This window comes from Schistocerca serialis, chromosome 3 (assembly GCF_023864345.2).
Source record: "Schistocerca serialis cubense isolate TAMUIC-IGC-003099 chromosome 3, iqSchSeri2.2, whole genome shotgun sequence".
Classification (NCBI taxonomy): Eukaryota; Metazoa; Arthropoda; class Insecta; order Orthoptera; family Acrididae; genus Schistocerca; species Schistocerca serialis.
Window position 1 is genome coordinate 893,952,917 of NC_064640.1, and position 21,574 is coordinate 893,974,490.

The window sequence follows — 21,574 nt, forward strand, 5'->3', positions numbered from 1 at the left end:
CAGTTACTATCAGAAACATTAACAAGTAAAGATATAGTAGAAAAACATTTTGTGATTTCAGATTGTGGTACTGAACAACTTCTTGACATGCCTGCATTTTCTTAGGTTGATATGTCTCGATTGCTCAGTTCTATTAGATATACTTTCAGAGAACAACAACACGCAGTGGATTATAGTGATTTTTTAAGAGTTATCTGCAACTTTTCTTTGCTGAGCATCATATTGTAGAGTAAGTACCCATTCTCCAGGGACTACCCTCATGCAAGGTAGATGGAAAAAGCCATTTATTACTTCATAATGTTTATTTTGCATGATAAATTTGAATTAGTGCCACAAAAAGGGATTACAATTTGGTGGTACATGTATGTTTTCTTTCCTTGTGTATCTCGAAGCTTGATTTTCTTGCCCCTTCTGCAACCAAAACACAATGTGTATTTCATTTATGGTACCTGCCTTCTGAACCTTTTGCCTTTACAATCCTTGTTCCAAATTTGTCTTCTGATTCAAAATTGAAAATGGTGAATGCATTGAATCATGAGGTGCAAACTTCAGACGAAAATATTAAAAGGGTTCAAGTAGTAATCAGTCAAAACCCAGAAATCATCAATAGTGGGATCAGACAATTTATTTATAATAAAACAAGACTGTTCTTAGTGACTAGTAAGCGGTACAGGGTACTGTCCACCACACACTGTATGGTGACTTGCTGAGTAGATGTAGTAACCATAGATTCTTAACTAGCTGTACCAGAATGACCACACTCTCTTTTCACGAGTGACAGTATTATTCTGTAAGTAACACTGATTTTCACTGTAGGTATGTCGTAGTGCGACGGAAATTTTTTCCCAGATTTGTCTCAAGTGACGAATTCCTTGACACTGATTTTCCTCACTAGGATGAAAATAAAATTTTCATCGATCCTCTGTACCCATGCGCCAAGCTCATGGAGGACTGCAGTAAATTATATACAAAAAATGAGAATTAGGAGCAGTATGTACTTCAGATTTCTACCCCAGTATTTCAATTAGATTCCAGGACATAAAAATGAGACATTATCCAAGAATAAAAATTTGTAAAACAAAATTCAATTTTCTCATAATACTTACCACACAATCATTGTATGTTTTATATTGTGAATTGTTTAAGTTAATAAACTAAATTTAATAATCAAGTTGATAGTAATTGGTTAATCAGCTACATCAGCGTAATATTTTATGCGACACAAAGTAAATGAAATTTTTTTGCAGTTATTCCCATCCGCACCTGCTTGCCTCCCAACATGCAAATGTAGAGCCTTGGAACCCGGCCTTCCAGTTTGCTACAGATCCCAAATTGCACACAACTCATTTTTTTCGTACAACAAAACAAAACCAGAAGGGTTAGGATAAGGACAGAATCAAACATGAAGAATAAGAGTCACCCTAGTGTTTTCATTTATGCCAGTTATCAGTACTGCAGGTGATAGTTCTTACAAATAATTTTTTCTCGTTTTGTACCTAAATTAATTATCTGTTCAATGTAATGTAAGTGGCTGAATAAACAATTAGAGAAAGCCAAAATAATACTGTATTTTGTAGACTGAAGACACACTTCAATTTTTAAGCAATTTTTTTTTAAAATAAGATTTTTATCGTTTTATTACTAGACTGTGAAGCCCAACTAAAAATAAGTTATTTCATAAAACTGAACTGTATTTTAAAATTGTTGTAAATCTTCATCTGAACTTTCTTATTCATTTTCTTCCTCTTTGTGATCCTTGTTGCCCTCCTCGTATATGAGATGGTCTTCACTGCCATCAAGAGCGTTACTTATGCCGCACTTATTGAAAGATTTAACAATAATGTCTTCTATCACTCTAGACCACGACAGTGGTAGGCGTTTTAAAGCTCCCTTTGGTGTGAATTCATGTCGGGTTTTGTCCGGCATCCATTTGTTCCATTCCTCTCTTACATACACTTTAAACGGTTTTTTTTATTGAGGCATTAAGAGGTTGCTATTGTGAAGTAAGTCTTCTCAGAATAACAGCAAGCTCTGTGCTTCCCTGTCTCAGTTTCTCTTTCACAGAATTTTTAAAATGACTACTAAACTGATCTAGCACAATAAGAGAACTCTTCTTCAATAAAGTATCTTACCTTCTCTCCTGCACTCTGTTAATACAGAATTTCATACCAGCCTCATTCATCTAACCCTTGTCATGTACATGAACAACTACTCCAAGTGTTATTTCACAATGTTCTGGCATTGTTTTGCATTTGAAAACTACCACTGGATTAAGTTTAGTACCGTCAGCACAAAATGAAAGGACAACAGTGTAGTGCATTTTTTAATGTCCACTTGTTTTTTTTTTTTTTTTAGTTACAGTTTTAGCACCTTTCATGGTAACAGTTCTGTTATTCAGCACATCAAATGTCGGAGCCATATCATCCGTATTTGCTATTTGGCTTAGTTCCACACAGGTTTTCTTTCAGTGTTGAATAATAAAGTGATGGAAAGATAATATTTTCTTTTAATACTCTTTTGGCATTTTCTGAGATATTTTGGTTTGGTTCACATTCTAAGTCCGTGATGCTTCATAAACCTGTAGCACCAACTAACTCCAACCTTAAAGTGTGTTAAGTTCCACTGTAGCGGTAGCTTATGAGCGTGTATTTGAATCATTTTAGTCTTAATTCCAGTGCCGTTTTGATGGTGACCTTGAATCCATTTCAGTACATCATATTCTAGTTTTGGCCATTTTGTATTCAGTCCTCTACTTGCACATTTAGTCTTCCTCTTTTTTTTTTCAGTTCTTCTTTATTAGCTCGCCAATCCCAAATGGTTTTTTCTGATGGTGGAGGCTCAAAATGCCCCTCAGCTGCTCTGTTTCCATATTCTTCAGCATATGCTATTACTTTCAATTTGCAGCCTGCACCATATGAATACCTTTTATTTCTTTTCCATTACGAAACTAGCTACTAACAAAAAATTGTACTGTTACAGATGACATAAATCACTTTTAATTATATTCACTGACACCGTAGACTGCAATGACATATGATAAACTGGACAGTGTTCTGGGTTTGCAGTGGTGGGGCGGGAGGAAGACACTGTTTGCCAGCTTGTGAAGTCCCGCAACTCATGTTCATCACTTTGATGCACTGCTGGTGCCAGTTAAATCAAATGTTGCCAGATAGAGAGAGGTCTCCTGTGGCATTGAATATATGACCATTTTTAAGATGGTTGGGAATTTTAAATAAAACATTGGACATTTTTTATTAATTTTGAGTATAAGACACACCTAAATTATGGAGGCAATTTCTCGAAGAAAAAAGTACATCCTATAGTCCATAAAATTTGGTATTGTTTTCTCCAGTAGAGTGGGAGGTACTGAGCGGAGGAAACTGATTGTCTACTGCCACATAGTTGATCAATATGGGTCAGGGGTGGCAGTAATTTTGGATCAGAGTCCACTTTCTGTAAGCAGAGCTAGGCATAAGGCCACACCTTTTAAAATGTTTGCATGCATTAGTTAACATTGCATTTCAGAAAAAGTATAAATTGCTACATTAAAATTCTGAGTTTCTTGGCAGGCCGAACTAAACCATTAGCGGGCTGCATGCGGCCCACAGGCTGCAATTTGCCCATACCTGATGTAGGTAAAACTTGTGTGTAATGACACCATGACACCATTTGAGGTTGGAAAAAGAGATGTGGTAATGTGTGAGAAATAGTACCTTAACAATTGGAGCATCTGGTTTAGTAATGCGAACACACACAGCAACTAATCTAATAGTAGAGTAAAGTCATCTGTGTCCTTGTTCGAAGATCCTAAAATTCCATTGCTACAGATGCCAAACATACAAACGCAAAAAAGGATACTCAAACAGGGGCATCTGGGAACAATTTTCTTTTTTCACTTCTGCGCTGTCCAGGAGTCTTCATTAGCTTGGTCAGCTGCACATTCTCTGAAAAGTGATAAAACTAGAAAATCTATAAGACGTTGAAAATACTGCTTCAGTTATAAATTTCTTTTATTATCACGGCCGGTTTCAGACTCTCATAAGTACATCCTAAGGTGTTGCAATTGTGCTGTGGCCCCTCGAGCGCCACGGTGGACGTGTACTACGTGTGTTGTGCTACCTATGAGTGCACAGGTAGCACACTGCTTCTAGTACACGTCCACTGTGGCACTCGGGGGCCACAGCACAGTTGCGACACCTGAGGATGGGCTTATGAGAGCCCGAAACCGTTCATGATAATAAAAGAAATTTACAAATGAAGCTGTATTTGCAACCTCTAGTATAATACTCAGTTGTGGATGTTCGTCCAAAAGGATTGTTTGTAGAAAATTTTCAGCTTTTGTTTCAGTCACCTTGTTAGCACACTGTCCAGCCACATTAACATCACCACCTGTCAAAAGCCTGAATAACCACCTTTTCCCGTACAGACTGGTGTGAGATATGCAGGAGGAGAGCCAATGAGGTTCCAGAAGGTACCGACAGGCTGTGCAAACCATACCAGCTCCAGTGCCATGGCCAGCTGTGCTAAGTTTCGTGATTGAGGACCTGTGATGTGAACAGTCCAATTGAGGTGGTCCCATACATTCACGATTGTCTAAATATGGAGAGTTCGGTGGTCAGCGGAGTGCGGTACACTCATTGTGGTGTTCTTTGAACCATGCACTTACACTGCAAGCTGTGTGACACATTGCAATGTCCTGCTGGTAGATGCAATCATGCAGAGAAAAAACAGACTCCATCTAGGGTGAACATGGTCCCCAAGGATGAATTCATACTTGCTTTGGTCCATTGTGCCTTTCAGAATGATGATATCACCCAGGGAATGCCACAAAAACATTCCCCAGACCATAACACTCTCTCGTGATTGCAGAGTGTCTGCTTTCAGACATCGTACATGCCAATGGCCATATCTCCGATAGACCACAAAATGTGATTCATCTGAGAAGGCAATCTGTCGCCACTCAATGGATGTCCAGTTGCAGTATTGGTATGCAAATTCCGACCTTCGTTGCTGATGAACAAGTCAGCATGGGTGCTTGAACCAAGCACCTGTTGTTTAAGCTCATATGCAGCAATGTTCGCTGGACAGTTGTTGAGCAGACACTGTTGGTAGTGCCTTGGTTCATCTGAGTTTCCAGTTGCTCAACAGTTGCATGTCTTATTCATCCATACGCCTCTCTGCATCAGTCGTTCACGACTGTCACTTATGGCCCATGATGCATCACAGTTGCCTGGGCGCTAGTTTTGGATCATGCCATTTTGCTTTGCATGATATATGTTTACCATGTCGACATGCAAACAGTTCACAAAGCTTAGCCATTTTGGAAAGTCTTCCACCCTTGGCCTGGAAGCCAATGATCTTGCCATTTTGGATGTCAGATAAATCGTTCTGTTTCTGCATTATGATAATGACTGCAATGTTTTCTTCATCTCTCAAAACACTTTATATATCCTCCACTGCTAGTGCTGTCACCTTTCATCTTTGAGTAGTCCGCCACGGTAGCTGAGTGGTCAGCGTGACAGACTGTCAATCCTAAGGGCCCGGGTTCGATTCCCGGCTGGGTCGGAGATTTTCTCCGCTCAGGGACTGGGTGTTGTGTTGTCCTAATCATCACCATTTCATCCCCATCGACGCGCAGGTCGCCGAAGTGGCGTCAAATCGAAAGACCTGCACCAGGCGAACGGTCTACCCGACGGGAGGCCCTAGCCACACGACATTTCCATTTATCTGTGAGTGGTAATTGCACATTGACACCAAACATACGTGGTTGTCACATTAATGACTCTAACCAGTCTGCTACAAGCAGTTCCTGTAGCGGTACATGTTCGTATGAAAGACTATGTGCTCTTTACATTTCCCACCAAATGAACCTGTCAAAATGTGATACTCTGAGCCATCTCTTAAATGTGATTCTGCATAAATTCTTCCATGGAAACTTCACTAATGTGACTAGACGTTGTATATTACTCTCACCAGTTTTTGAACTTACTTTCTGTGCAGTGCATGTGTGTACAAATTCAATTATGGCACATAATATTTAATGTTTTGAAACGTTTAATTATTAATGTGAAGTTTCTGCAAAAGTGTCGCTCTTTTAAGCTGCAAGTGATGTATATTGTTTGATGTCTTTTTTGATAACAATACTTGTCTGCTTTTCAGTGCTGAGAATGGAGTGTGTTCTTGGAGAGGGCTCAGTTTGATGTGTGTGCTAAGTTATTTCATTTATTTTCTATGGAGAGGAACTATAATAAACTGGTTCACTGGTTCCTCAACCCTCACTCCCTGACCTCTACTCCACTCCTCACTTTAACTACCTACCAGCTCTCCTACACAGCAACTTGCCACCCAGCTTTCTGGCTCTGTACCACTCGCTGCATGTCCTGCCCATCCCAGTGCCACACGTCCCACTGAGGACACGTCACACAGCCCACCTGTCCCCGTGCCATACAACCTACAGATGTCTGGTTGTTCTTCTCCCGTCACTCCCACCTCCACCCCACCATCCCGCTGCCGTGTTGCTACTTGCTGCCATGTCTCGCTCTCAGAAACTTCCCACAGTCTGCCAATTCCACTGTCTACTCTTGCACTATTATTTATAGATCTTTGCTGTCTGTCTTGTAAGTCTCCTATAATTTCTGCTTTGATCTACTTGTTACTGATTATGATGAACTGTTGTTAAATTATGTGCTCATTGCGTCTGAAATGGTTTAATGCTAGCCTGCCAATGCTGAAAATTAAATAATTAAACAGAAACTGTTCATTTCTGGGCCCTGAATGACTGAGGCTACATGTGCAACACCTATTGATATTAACATAAAATATGAGTAAATCAAAAGGTATAAATATACTATAGGCAGTGAAGAAAGTTTGTTAAACTAATTTCTACATAATTGGAAAATAACAAAATAACACGTACTGCTTCCTGAGAGTGAATTTTTTAATATGCACAGGGATACCCAAAGTTTGATAAGAAAGAATATATTTTCAGAAACAAAAAAATTAATTCTACAGAATTATGGCATAGATTTTTGAAAAGAATTAAGTCTTGAGACTGGAACATTGTGTAACACAAAAATTTTGAATATGAATAACTTTAGAAATATTAAGTTCTCAGAAATTAGATGTCAGCTTGAAAGAGGAGATAGAGGGATTTCAAATAAGCTGTTTGTCTAAAAAATGTTTTTTGCATCATTGAATTTTGATGTTCACCTTTTCTGCATGTTTAGTATATTAAATCATGAATATGTCTAAGAATAAAATGTTTTTGTATAAACTGTTTACAGTATTACTGTCACTATTGCTAAAATACGCTGTGACTGTAAAGTACTATTGGAATAAGAATGTGACCATTTTGGTATATTCATTGTGTGAACACTACTAATGAAAGTAGATCAGAAAAGCAAATAGGAAAATTGATACAGACATCAGTAGTGGTATAAGAACAAATACTATTGCTCTGATGCATGATTTGTGCAGCAGTCCCGTTTTGCATGTTGCTTGCAGACCTGTGCTGCAGCCCCCTATTTGCCCGTCACCCCCAGACGACTCCCGCAGCTCCCTATTTGCCCGTCACTCGCAGGCCCGTGCCGCAGCCCCCTATTTGTCCGATGCTCCCATTTCTGTGCCACAGCCTCCCTATTTGTCCGATGCTCCCATTTCTGTGCCACAGCCCCCTGTTTTATATTGCCCCTGTGCCGCAGTGCACTTTTGTACCTGTCACATGCAGGCCTGGGTGTCACAGCCCAATTTTTCCTGTGTTTCTCACAGCCCTCATTCCTATGCTGTTGCTCACTAACTGTCCTGCTGCCCACGTTCACTCTGTTGCTGCCCCCCCCCCCCCCCCCTCAAATCCTATCCTGTCCCTCTGCCCTCTGCCATTCCCCCCTCACTTGTCTCTGACCCCTCTGCTCCTGCATTGCCTCTATTGTTTGCCGCCACCCTTCATCTGCCCCTTTGTTGGCCACCGCTCCTTCCCTCTGCTACACCCCTCCCTCTGCAGTTGCCACAACCTCTCCCCCTGCTCCCCCCCCCCCCCCACACCAATCAGTTGCAGCCATTACTGTGCTCGCATCCGTCTTGTTGGCGGCAACCATCCATCCTTCTGCCCTCTTCACTCCCCCTCTCCACTCCCCCACTCCCTGTCCCCTCACTGACCTGGCCCTGTTGCTCGCTCCCTCTGGACTTGAGCTGTGGGTCACTTTACTCCCATCCCTTGCAGTGCATGTCACTTTACTCCCATCTGTCACAGTGCAGATCACTATACTCCCGTCCCTTGTGGATGTGCACTACAGTTTACCCCCCCCCCCCCCCTTTCTTGTTGGCTTGTGCCCAGCTCACTTTCCCTAAATGACTTCCAGAAGTGTGTTGCAGTCCTTCTTTCCCTCATCACTCTGAGATCCACTCCACTCTACTGCCCCAGCTCACCCTGTCTCTCTCAGACCAATGAAACTGCCATGCATCGGCATGTTATTGACTGACCTTTCCCATTGATTTTCCTTCCATGATGTCGCAATCACCAATTCTCCCCTTCCTTTAGTTGTCCATTCTTCCTTTCCTCTGTGTGTGTCGTTGGTTTGCCAGCTATGATACTCTTTCTGTCCCACCTACTCATCGACTTGGTGTTTCCAAACTTTTCACCTTCTCTTCCCTTCCTCACTATTTCAGTTTCTTTTTCTTTTCTTTTTAACTTATTTTCTGTTACAGCTTTCTTTTCCATTTTTGTGGTCTGTATGGTGGACTCTGTTTCATTGTTTCTTATTTCTTGCCATTCTGTTACCTTAGGCCATTTCCTTCAAGAAAATAATACACTGGATAGATCACAGATTTTTCTAATCTTTCATACTAGGCTGTAGTACAACATGCTTCTCAGGCTTATTTGAGAAACTGAGGTTAAAAGTTATATGAGCCTGTTGAATATTGTAAGAGAGCACTGGCTCTTGAGAAGTGCTGTTAGCCCTTTTTGCTAAGGAGCCAGACTGGAAAAGCTGCATTTGCTGTTTCCTAATCACTTCTTTTTATTTCTTTCTTTTTATTTTTCCTAATCTTTGACAAACTATTTATATCAGTGCAAAGAATCATGTATCTTTGGAAAGGAACAATTATACCGCTGATGATCATGGTGGTGCATTTGTGTCGATGTGTAAATCGTGATGAGATGAACATGTATTTATTTTAACTGCATGCACATGTCATATATACAGGCTGTCCCAGGAGGAATGGTTGATAGTCAGGTGTATGACAGAAACGATTACTCAAAGCAAAAACCTGTAGTAAACAGGGGCTCTAAATGCATACCTTAAGAGCTAAGAGCACTTGTTTAGTACTCGTAGAAGAGATGTGTTGTACAGTAGCAAATATTAACAAGTGCTCATAGTTCTTAAGATATGCTTCTTAGAGCCCAATTTGAGCTCGTGTTTACAAATGTGTGATCCAGTCTACCACCTATCAAAATTATGGAAAGCAAAGAGCTTGCAGTAGAAGAGATTTGTTTCACAGTATTGAAGGTGATGAAGTGCTCGTATCTCTTAATGTGTACATTTTAGAGCCCATGTTTACTAGACTTTTTTGCTTTGGATAATCATTTGTGTCATATCTATGAGTATTGACCATTTCTCCTGGGACACCCTGTACAATGTATGGCTTTCAAATAATGTTAAACCTGGTATGACTTTAATTGTGGTAAGCATATAAATTGTTGTAATTAATTTAGTCTACAACCACTAATGTTAGGAACATAATCCTGGCTGTCTGTGTTAACTCTACATAAACATGTAACTTTTGCTGTTTTTTGAGTAAGGTGAAGACTTTATGTCCGAGTACTTTTGTTTATTTCTATTTTATGACTTATGTGATTTTTAAGTGCGTGTTAATGTGGGGTTAACACAGGTAGCAAGATGATGGGATCTTGACTCCCAAAACCCGTTGCTGATGATTACATTAATGGATGTATGCTATGTTAATTATAATGATTATCCTTACAACTGCTACATACTGTTTCTAAGATACACAATATTAGTAAGCGTATAAATGTATTAACATTCATCACAAATCCCTACTGTATCTCCATCATATCTCGCCAGGCGTGTTCTGCAATGATCATCACCGTTATTGTTGTTATTTTGTTGTGAAACGTGATTCATTGTGACAATACAAGTACGGAGGAGAATAGCACGTAACATGGTTTTAATGGCGTACAGCTATTGCACTGAAACCTCTGCCCATTGATTGGCACTCTCATATGTTATTCAACAAGCTCATGAGACTTTGAGCCTTGATTACTGGAAAACAGTTTATAAGTGTATCATATTAGACCTGCATTTATTATTCCTAAGTATGGACTACATATGTGTAAAAGGTGGCAAAAACTGGTGACCCACGTTGTGTGTGCCTCCCTTGTGAGTTACGCTATTTTCCAAACTGCTCAGACCTTATAGGTAACTTCGATTACCACCTAGTCTCTGTTTGAATGTACTGGATTACTTTCACATGTAAGCCCAGTAGCACTAAATATTAAAATTTGGGTAGGTGTGTTTTTTCATTTTTGCTCTGCCACTGCTTTTAATTTGATCTCTTGTAATAATTTTGTTTTAGTTTCATCCTTCTTTAATCTTTCCTATATGGTGTCAATAATACACTACCTATTTTCTTACAAATTCCTAGGATCAGTAGATCTACATGCAGGTCCAACTAGAAGATCAGATAGTCTATTAATGCATGGAGATAGTCAACGCATAAAGAGAGAAAATTTAATGCATGGTAAGTTGTATACCTAAAGTTAGTTGTTGACCTCTAGCTGTTTGAGTGCAAATTGACAAGGCTTATTGCTTTTAAAACTTATAAACTTAATAGGCATATTGGAATTTTTATCACCAGAATTTAACAGTTGTAGTGGTGCATTGCATTAGTTATACCATTTAAAATAAGTTTGTCAATACAAGCAAATTCCTACCTTCCCACTGAAACAACAGGTGGTCACCTAATTTTTGTACCACATTTTATGTGATGATTCATTCAGGAATTATGGTGCTATGCTTTGTGTTCAGAAGTGATGCACTTAGAAGATAAAATCTTCTTGACATTATTCACATCAGTGTTTAGCACGCAGTGAAACCACAGGTTTCTCATGGAAGTATTCAATGATTGTTTTAAGACCGAGAAAGATTCAGTAAGTACACACTGTCGAGCATTCGAAAACCTTTGGTGACCATGTTTACAGCCTTGATATTGCTACCAGATGTCCGACTCCTTATACATCTGCCTCCAAGATTACTATCGGGCGAGATAAATAGAATAGAAAATGGGCAGCCGTAATTTAATCAAACACATTACCAAGGTATGGCCGCTTGAGCTGACCTGTGCCCCTTTTTGGGTCATTTTGCATCAAATCCTACACAATTACTAATTGAGATGAAATCACCGAAGATGTGGTGGCATGATCAGATAATTTACTGGTAGTAATTTCGGCTGACTCCAAGGCAGCTGTAGAGAAGAGGAAAAGTACAGGCCATGGTCAAATACAGAAGTGGTGTGGAGGCAATGAAGTGAAGTGATACTAGCATCTAACTAAACACGGTACCTGTTGCTGGAAAGGTGAACTTTCCACAAATAGGAACCCCATTATACCACCATAAGACAATTCTATTTATGTATGTTTTGCATAGATAACAAATAGTATACTTTATAATGCAGTCTGTGTTATCGGACCAACATACCCAATTACGACTGTACTTGTGGGGGCAGATGCATGACCTAAAATTTTATCAGATTGGCTTGTTGAAAGTCAACAGGGGGCAGTCATGCACTGTGTCTTTCAAGCCAACTCAGCAAACCATTAAACAGTCGAAAGAACATGTTAGTGAAATCAAATTAAATTGTAAATAGGAAAAAACAAAATGCATGGAATGATCGTATAAAATCCCACAGAATAATAATGTACCCTCAATCAAATAGTTTAGAGTTCACTTCCAAGAATATTTATTAAATGATTATTCACACAAGTGTGGCCTTACATAGATTTATAAAATGTGATAAATCAGTTGAACAATAATAAACTAAGCAGTGAAAAATTAGTCATGCAGTGTGAGCAGAGCATTTAAACACAGTGGTATGCACAGATAAAGCTTTAACACTGCAAAATCACACCAACAGTCACTACAAAAACTTAAGTTCATTAATCTTACTCACCATTGTAGCAGAACACACAACAGGTTCATCACACTATTATAAATAATAAATACAGTGAAATATTATAGGTCACAGCTGCCTCAAATTTTTAACGTTGGATTTGTCTGGTCACATGAAAACAATCACTGTAAACCACATAAACATTTCTGTGTCTCTTAGAATGTAAAGTTCAGAACTCGCTGTCACAAAATTATTATAAGTCCTATGAAATTTCAGAGGATTCATCCATGACCTCAGGAAATTTTCTAAGTCCACTGAAAGCTACCTGAAGCCTTATGGTACACAAGCTGCCGTATACTTCTCCAACCTATCATGCCATGTGATCACTGATAAAAGATCTCGCATGTGCTTATGCTAATGGCTATAAATATTTCATGACATCCCAACTACTGAATTCATGTGAAACATTCAGAAATGACCACCATTCAATTATAAAAATAATTACAGATACAGACAATACACTAGTAGGTAGAGAGAAGTTCTTCCAGTCACTTTGCAACCTCTCATTGGAATATACATGTACTAGCCGGTTCTCTACGGCTTCTTCCATACACGTGTTCAACACATGTGGTGCGTATTGCAAGCAGGCGATGAGTGTTTATTTACTCTGATCTGTAATTGTTAATTAAATAAAGTGAATTGGATTTGCAGTGCCGTATTGAGAAAATGTCATTCCCACGTAATTTGGATAGCAGAATAGGTATTGTAAACAGTTCACAGAGAGAATTATGGAAATTGAAGAGCAAATCTGTAGGAACATCATCCACTTTGAGGAAAGTAGTGTGAAGTATACACAATTGACTGTAATACTTATTTAACTCAAAACCTGACTGTGCACAGTATTTTTGTTAGTTTTCGGGGGCTTAGGCCACCCTAGAGTAAATGTTGTACTATGCTAAAGTTTCTGTGTAAATGCCTCAGTGTTGCTGGTGCTATCTTGATGGATATCTTATTAATTTAATAGATTACGATACTTCACAGTTGAAAGCTGTCTGAAGCATTCCCAACTGTCAGGACTTTCTTTATGTAGTATTGACTATCAGGGTGTATTGTCACCACAGTATGCATATCCATGATCCATGTGTCTGTCCATCTCCTACTTCCCATATCTCTCTCTCTCTCTCTCTCTCTCTCTCTCTCTCTCTCTCTCTGTGTGTGTGTGTGTGTGTGTGTGTGTGTGTGTGTGTGTGTGTGTGTGTGGTCTCCCTCCCCCTCTCTCTGCCCACGCATGCTCATCCACACATGTAGCCCCTGCAGGGCATGCCAAGTCTACCACCAATCATGTCTGTTGTGCATGGCAGCTTACATGTCAGGGGCAAAAAAAATCCTCTTCTTTTTGCCCATAACTCTGCTCCTGTGGGAACTAGGAGGTTGCAACCCCAACAGTGCTGATTCTCATACAGCAAGCAGTATGTGTACCACATTTGATTAAAATCAATTTGGTTGTTTAGGAGAAGGTGCTGGACATATGTACAAGTTCTTCAAGAAAAATGTACAGTAGTCACCTTCAAATGCAGCTCTTTCCCCACACTCATCCCCTACCAGTCAAGATTTCCAATATACTGTTCGTTGCACTCCCTCCTACAACTGTACAAAAAAGTCTGATTACACGAACTATTCCCAATACTTGACCTTTTTTGGTATCTATTGCTTGGGCTATTATTGTAGGCTGTTTTGTTAACATTACTAATTTAAACATGCCCGTGAGGGTGATGAAAAAGACTGCTGTAAACTAATTACGTTGACAATTTTATCCAGACTTAACCCTTACAAGTACAGTACTTTTGCAGTAAGGAGGTGTGACAAATACAACACTGTAATTGTTTATTTTATGGTGTTAAAATTCACACAAAAGTCAGTTTCACAATTTGTAAGGGCTCGACTAGTCCGATGGTGTGATATGGCCAGTCAGCGAAGATCACAAAAGGTGGAATGTGGGAAATAATTCATGCAGTTGCACATTTTTGTACAGTGGTAGGAGGGACTACCGTGAACAGCTTACTAGAACTCCTGACCAATGGGGGCTGACTATGGGCATGGGTGTGCATTTGAAGGTCATTTTTGTACATTTTTCTGCACTAATTTGAAAACAATGATGTCTAGTGAAAATTATCCCAGTACAGAATTTAAGTACATCAGATTTCCTACAAAAAGGTCCTGTTCGTTTTTTCTGTAGGACTAATAGGTCATGCACAGTGAGTGGGAGAACATGAAAATGTCGACCGTAGTTTTGAAGGCCAGACATGACTTTGCAGATTGCATAAAATGATATCAGTTCAGTCCTTTGAGTCACCCTTATTTTTTTATTTATATATATATATATATATATATATATATATATATATATATATATATATATATATATATATATATAAAAATTACATGAATGTCAGACCACATGCTGTGCTGCGATGTGTTCGAACTGAATTACAAATACTTCTTAAATCATAGAATTATATTTACTCATACATTGGAAATGTTAAGTAATGGTCCAGGGACAGTCATGCTGATACGTTAAGTTTTTGTGTGGGAAATATGTAGTCATGGCACAATTCGCATATAAATTTTGTAAATTGTTTATACACATGCTTGATTGTAAAAGTAACATGTTCTGGTGATGATTGACATCTTCAGCTTTCATACACACATTATATGTAAACATTACATGATTGATTAATTTATTTGTTTCATAAATGATTGTAATTAAAACATTTACAACTTTTTAATTTTTATGGTTTAGAATTGAGGTTAAAGTTACAATGAGCTTATCTCGTTACCACAATTTCTCTGGTGTACGTGGTTATCTCATAGCATATCTACTAGCCATGTTATGTACTTTTCAATAAAGATTATTATTCATTCTCTTTTCAAAACAGTGTGGACACCATTGCACACTATGTCCAGCCAGAGACCAGCCACGTACCCTCACTTATGAGTTTTCCCCCTGATCCCCAATGGTTAGCAGCACCCTCCTTGCATGCCCCAGCCACCTCCAAGCCACCTCACCTGCATTAGCCACACCATAGCTGCCTAGACTGACCTATTGCCTGAGTGGTCGCGCCAGCAAACACTTATCACTGCCTCTCATCTCACATGGCACCTTCTCGTAATGTCACAACATACACAAAAAAATTAATCTTTCAACATCACGACACCAGTCAGCATCAAAAGCTTCTTAAGTTCCTCATAAGTTAATAACAACAGGAACTGTCCATACAGACTGTTCCTGCTGATGATCAGAACCTACTGTGATGCTATATTTGTGGTCATCATCTGCTTCACAGCCAGTGTGTGAGGGCATCACCTCTACTATGCTCCATATGGAAATATTGTGTGTGGTGTGCAGGATTTTGCCCTTAAGGCTAATTGAAGGAGAGTGGATTTTCGCTCTGCAGTGGGGTGTGCGCTAATTAGAACATTCTGACATTCTGGTACATTAAAACTGTGTATTGGATTGAGTCTTAAAACTAGGCCTTGTCCGGCACACCGTTCCAGTCTGCCAGGATGTTTCTTACAGGAGTAATTGGGACCACCCCATTAGAGTTGTTGCTTGTGATTTTATGTATATTTCCAAAAGATACTACTGACAAGTGTGTTGAGGCCTCATCTTGGATCAATAAGAGCAAGCAGGATGAATGTAGATGTTAATCACTAACAGAATTTCCTATTAAGTCTAGGAAAGTTACTGGCATAAGGAAGTATGTGGTAAAATGTTTGTGACGCTTTGGTTATAGTTGGTGGATATAAAATCTTCTCTAACCTTCAGGAAAGGCCAAAAGTTACATCGTGCTGCACCCAGGCAAGGTTTGCTTGCTGCGTATGTCCCGTATGTCCTGTATGTTCACCCCAATGGTACGCAGTGGATTACAATGTAATATATTGAAGATTTCTTTTACTTTAAAAGTACAATGAGTGTAGAGCATCCTATGTTTATAGAAGCCATAGTTTGTTATAGAAAACACATGGGAATTCCACTAATGTGTTTTAATATATGGTTGTTAGTGCGCATAATTACTGCTAACAATAACTATAGTCACTGCTACCAATACAACGAGTGCTGGTGAGAGAGCAGCCCTTAAGACTCTCACACAGGCCATAGCTAGCAGTAATATGTAGGTTAGCATCTTGTTCTCTTGTTTTCATTTCATATGGTTGTTCACTTCATGTTATCTCGTTTTGTTTTTAGTTCATGGTGTTTTTCTCATTTTTTAGCATTTATGTTTCTAAAGCACTGTTAGCTGTAATTTGTAGAGATAATGAAAAAGATTTCATGATGAAAGTTAATCAGTCACATTGAGCAGTATCAGTGAAAGTGAGACATGGCTTGCTACCTGCCTTTCCTAACTAAATGTCAGTCCCATTTGAATAGATATGTGTCCCAAGTGTTAGCAGCCACTATTTCAGCAGTGACTCTTCCCTTTCACCAGCTGAAACTCAACTTATGTGTAGTATTAATAAAACCAAGCAGTGATTCATTGAGATGTGAAGTGGCACTCAGTTCCCTTAAGCCACATCAGTTGGCATCTCACCATGTCAGAGTGAAAAGCTGTATGTCATGCCAGACTCTGTAATGGTGTTTCCTTCACAAAGAAGAAATTATTATAAAATATGTAGTTACGTGGAGACCAAATTTTTAAAGAGCTTCACAGATTCATGGAAGACCAATGGCTTAGTAATTGTCTCCTTGTCGAACCAACAGAAAGCAAGATTTCTAGCTCTGAGAGTGTTACAGCAGCTTGCCGGCTGGGGTGGCCAAGCGGTTCTAGGTGCTACTGTCTGGAACCGTGCGACCACTATGGTCACAGGTTCGATTCCTGCCTCGGGCATGGATATGTGTGATGTTCTTAGGTTAGTTAGGTTTAAGTAGTTCTAAGTTCTAGGCGACTGATGACCTCAGAAGTTAAGTCCCATAGTTCTCAGAGCCTTTTTGATTTTTGTAACAGCAGATTAACTCTTGTCACAACAAGCTGGAGACTCTGGTTCTCGATCTAGAGCGTATGTGCATTGTGCACAGTTCAGAGTGAAGGTTTGGGTGTGAGAGGTAGATAAGGGAAACTTGTTAAGGGTTAGTTATGATAGAGTAAGAAAGTATAGCAGAAGGGGTTAGGTTTTGGGGGGTGGGGGTGAAGTTATGATGAGGGCAGTAAGGTTTAATGAGATGGTGATGGGCATAGAGGTAGGTGAATGAGAGGATTGGTTATCATGCAGCAATGAAGTTTGAACCTAAAGTAATGTGTTCATGATGCAAGCAAGAAAGTGTATCGAAAACTGGTGGTAGTGTGCCAATTATGGGAATGAAGTTTTTCATGTAAAATTTGTTACTATTTCATTGTGGTATTACTCTTCAAAAGTTGGTGGAAATGTTTAATTAAAAATAACTGTGGACACAACTCTCTCATTCAACATGTTTATGAAATATATGTAACTGAAGTGAGCGGTAGTTGAAAATTAAACTTTGTTAGCATGTTGAAATTCGATACATAAAATCAAAATTTCAGATGTGCCAAGATATGGGAAGTCATACTTTGAGGGAGATTTCCAAAGACGACTGTCGAAGGAAGGCTCTGTTGGTGAGTAAATTAAGCATTTTGTAATCGCTCATGGTATTTTCACTTTGAATAATTGGAATCATGGTAGATAAAAACATTGAATCGGTCTTGAAATGTTGTTTCATTGGTTTAAGAACATAGTTTGTGGCAGGTATAAGAAACTATTCTTGATTATGAGGAGAGGGTTCACTTGCAGAAAGAACTCTGTTATGGGTTGTGTTTCCATCCGTGCAGGTCTGTATCTTTAGATAAAGAACCAGGCAGAAGGTGTTAAACAGTGGAGAGTATAGGAAGCTATTGTACAAAGTTTGTGGTGACATTCTTACTCATAAGTATAAAACTGTTCCATAAAGAAACATTTTAATTCTTTGTGATCCCAAAGATTTTGGGAGTTATACTGCAAGAGCATTAACTAACATTTAGTTAAATAGTTATGTTATCTGCCAGTGCTTCTGAATTTCTTTGTCATCACAAGACATGATATTTTTTAATGGGAAGAGAAGGAAGTTGTGTGAACTTGAATACATTGAATGTAAAGTATTTTAAGACACCTGGGGGGGGGGGGGGGGGGGGGGAGAAAAAGCCACTTCATTTTATCCAGTGTTTCTTTATCTACGTCACTTTTTTATATTTAGATTGCTTCTGGTCCTTGTAAGATTACAATGGTGTATTGTAAAGTGGTACATTGTGAATATAAATTTACAAAATTAAGAAGAATCGAAAAGTAACTTGGGTTCCAGTAGTGATGACATGATTTAAAAAAGAAATGAGACTACTCTCATTCATAAATATTTGTTGTAATGTAAATCTGTGTAGCCTCTTGAAGGATGACAAGCAGAAAGGTTATGAATAGCAAGGACAAGCAGAAGGGTTCTGTGTAGCAGAAAAGGTGAATTCATTCTCTCCTCCCTCTCTCCCTGTCTGCCTGTGTCAAGTGCAGTGCAGTCCATCAGTCACTTACTCTACACCTTCTTCCCCTTCCTGCCCCCCCCCCCCCCCCTCCCACCGTGCGCGCGTCTGTGTGTGTGTGTGTGTGTGTGTGGGGGGGGGGGGGGGGGGCAAGTGGCCCTACTTTTATCTTTTATGCTAGTTGTAAATGTTTTGTAAGCAGACAGATTTGCAACATTTATCAAGTTTGTTTTGTACCATGCCTCATAGATTATTTTTTCCAGCAGAGTGCAACATAATGAGTGTAGTAAATTGTTTGCCTACTGCCACAGATTTGACTGATGAACCATAAACTTGTTGCAGCATAGTGACAGAGTTCAGGCATGGACTAACGTGCTATGACAGATAGTACCTTAATAATGGGAGCAATCAAGTTTAGTGTAATAAGAAGATACAGAACTAGTAGTCCACATTATGCCTGAAGTCGCATGGACAAACGTGAATATGTCATTTATTTAGGAATAGTCAAACAAGAGGTTTTGGAAGATTTTTCCTTTTCATTTCTGTATCGTACAAGAGCCTTCATTGTTTAAACAATTGCTTGTATCTGGTCAGTGATAAATCAGAAAATATTTCAAACAGTGACATCTGACGAGCTTTTTTAGGCGTCGCTTTGTAAAGGCCTTGGGGTTTATGGCTTTTATGCCCTTTACTGGCATTGTAATGTATCTTGGGTTTGAGCTGGAACCAGAATTTTTAACCTGATAAAATGTATTCACAATAGTTAACAAATATTTGCTGCCAGAAGTCAATTACATAGCACAGCTTATCATACAATTCAGCAGAACATACTCTTATACTGTAATGTTACTGTTAAAGTATCTTTGAATTGCATGTATGTAAAGATTCATTGCAATTTAAGAAAATGATATTCTCTTGAAGTAGGAAGTTTTGAATTGAATAACTGTGGCCTGAAAAACAACATTTGCCACTTCCAAGGGAGTTGTAATGACGAAGAACTTAGTACAAAATTACATGGCTATTTGTGTTGCCCATTAATATTGACATTTTGAGTGCTTACGTGTTTAATGCATCATTTGAATACTTTTCTTTTCAGAACTGCAGTATTAGTATTTATGACTGAGGCAGGGACTAGTACATCTCACATTTAGAAATTCTTCCTTTGCATCTACTATGTAAAATTGGTTGCTAGGTCCAATAGCCTTGTGCTGTTAGAAGCAATCATGTGAAGATCACTGGGGCAATGGTGCAGTTTAGGTGTCTTTTTCTTCAGGTATAAGTTGTTACTGACAGTCAATGTTTGAACTCACATACATGTAATGTATTTAATATTGCAATATGAACATCATTAAAATTTTAAATTGCAATTCATTTTGCCACTTTTGTGGAGAGACATCTGATCACAAAGAAGAAATTATTATAAAATATGTAGTTATGTGGATGCCAAATTTATAAAGAGCTTCACAGATTCATGAAAGACCAATGGCTCAGTGATTACCTCCTTGTCGAAACACCGGAAGTAAGATTTATAGCTCTGAGAGTGTAACAGAAGTTTATATCTTGTCACAACAAGGTGGAGACGCTGGTTCTCGATATAGAGCGTGTGTGCATTGTGCACAGTTCAGAGTGGAGATTTGGGAGCGAGAGGTAGATAAGGGAATCTTGTTCAGGGTTAGTTATGATAGATTGTCTTGTGGGGGGGGGGGGGAGTGAAGTTATGATAAGGGCAGTAAGGTTTAATGAGACGGTGATGGGCATAGAGGTAGGTGGATAAGAGGATTGGTTATCATACAGCAATGAAGTTTGAACTTAAAGTAGGGTTCTCTGAATAGTAATTCATTCATGGTGCTTGCAAGAAAGTGTATCAAAAACTGGTGGTAGTGTGCCAATTATTGGAATGAAGTTTTTCATGTTACATTGTTACTATTTCATTGTGGTATTACTCTTCAAAAGTTGATGGCAATGTTTAATTAAAAATAACTGTGGACACAACTCTCTCATTCAACATGTTTATGAAATATATGTAACTGAAGTGAGCGGTAGTTGAAAATTAAACTTTGTTAGCATGTTGAAATTCGATACATAAATAATCCTGTTACCAAAATTTCAGATGTGCCAAGATATGGAAAGTCATACTTTGAGGGAGATTTCCAAAGACGACTGTCGAAGGAAGGCTCTGTTGGTGAGTAAATTTGTTTAGTTCAGTCACTGAATTAAGCATTTTGTAATCACTCATGGTATTTTCACTTTGAATAATTGGAATCATGGTAGATGTAACATTGAATCGGTCTTGAAATGTTGTTTCATTGGTTTAAGAACATAGTCTGTGGCAGGTATAAGAAATTATTCTTGATTATGAGGAGAGGGTTCACTTTCAGAAAGAACTCTGTTATGGGTTGATGTTTCCATCCGTGCAGGTCTGTATCTTTAGGTAAAGAACCAGGCAGAAGATGTTAAACAGTGGAGAGTATAGGAAGCTATTGTACAAAGTTTGTGGTGACATTCTTACTCATAGGTATAAAACTGTTCCATAAAGAAACATTTTAATTCTTTTGTATCCATAAGATTTTGGGAGTTATACTGCAAGAGCATTAACTGACATTTAGTTTGAATAGTTATGTTATCTGCCAGTGCTTCTGAATTTCTTTGCCATCACAAGACATGATATTTTTTAATGGGAAGAGAAGGAAGTTGTGTGAACTTGAATACATTGAATGTAAAGTATTTTAAGATGCCTGGGGGGGGGGGGGGGGGGGGGGGAAAGAAAAAGCCACTTCATTTTATCCAGTGTTTCATTTGTGACTGTATTACATTCGTAAAATAAAGAACAACCGCCTTAAGCCACAATCATGATTTTATATCAATGCACAGTGCGTTTCGTTCCATGGGTGCTCATCTATAGCTGTTTTGACAGTCTACATCAATTTTTTTTC

At 38.8% G+C, this 21,574-nt stretch overlaps 2 protein-coding genes and 1 long non-coding RNA gene across 4 annotated transcripts in view; 2 read left to right on the top strand and 1 right to left on the bottom strand.

Annotated features, from left to right (window-relative positions):
- The window catches only part of LOC126471137 (delta(14)-sterol reductase LBR-like), an 887,948-nt gene that overhangs the window by 741,865 nt on the left and 124,509 nt on the right, over positions 1-21,574 (top strand). Inside the window, exon 17 of the mRNA XM_050099227.1 lies at positions 20,752-20,823. Coding sequence (XP_049955184.1) covers positions 20,752-20,823 — 72 coding nt within the window. The remainder of the gene's footprint in view (positions 1-20,751; positions 20,824-21,574) is intronic.
- The window catches only part of LOC126471143 (uncharacterized), a 611,803-nt gene that overhangs the window by 455,141 nt on the left and 135,088 nt on the right, over positions 1-21,574 (bottom strand). The gene's annotated exons all lie outside the window — the stretch shown is intronic.
- The window catches only part of LOC126471138 (delta(14)-sterol reductase LBR-like), a 765,587-nt gene that overhangs the window by 138,451 nt on the left and 605,562 nt on the right, over positions 1-21,574 (top strand). The gene's annotated exons all lie outside the window — the stretch shown is intronic.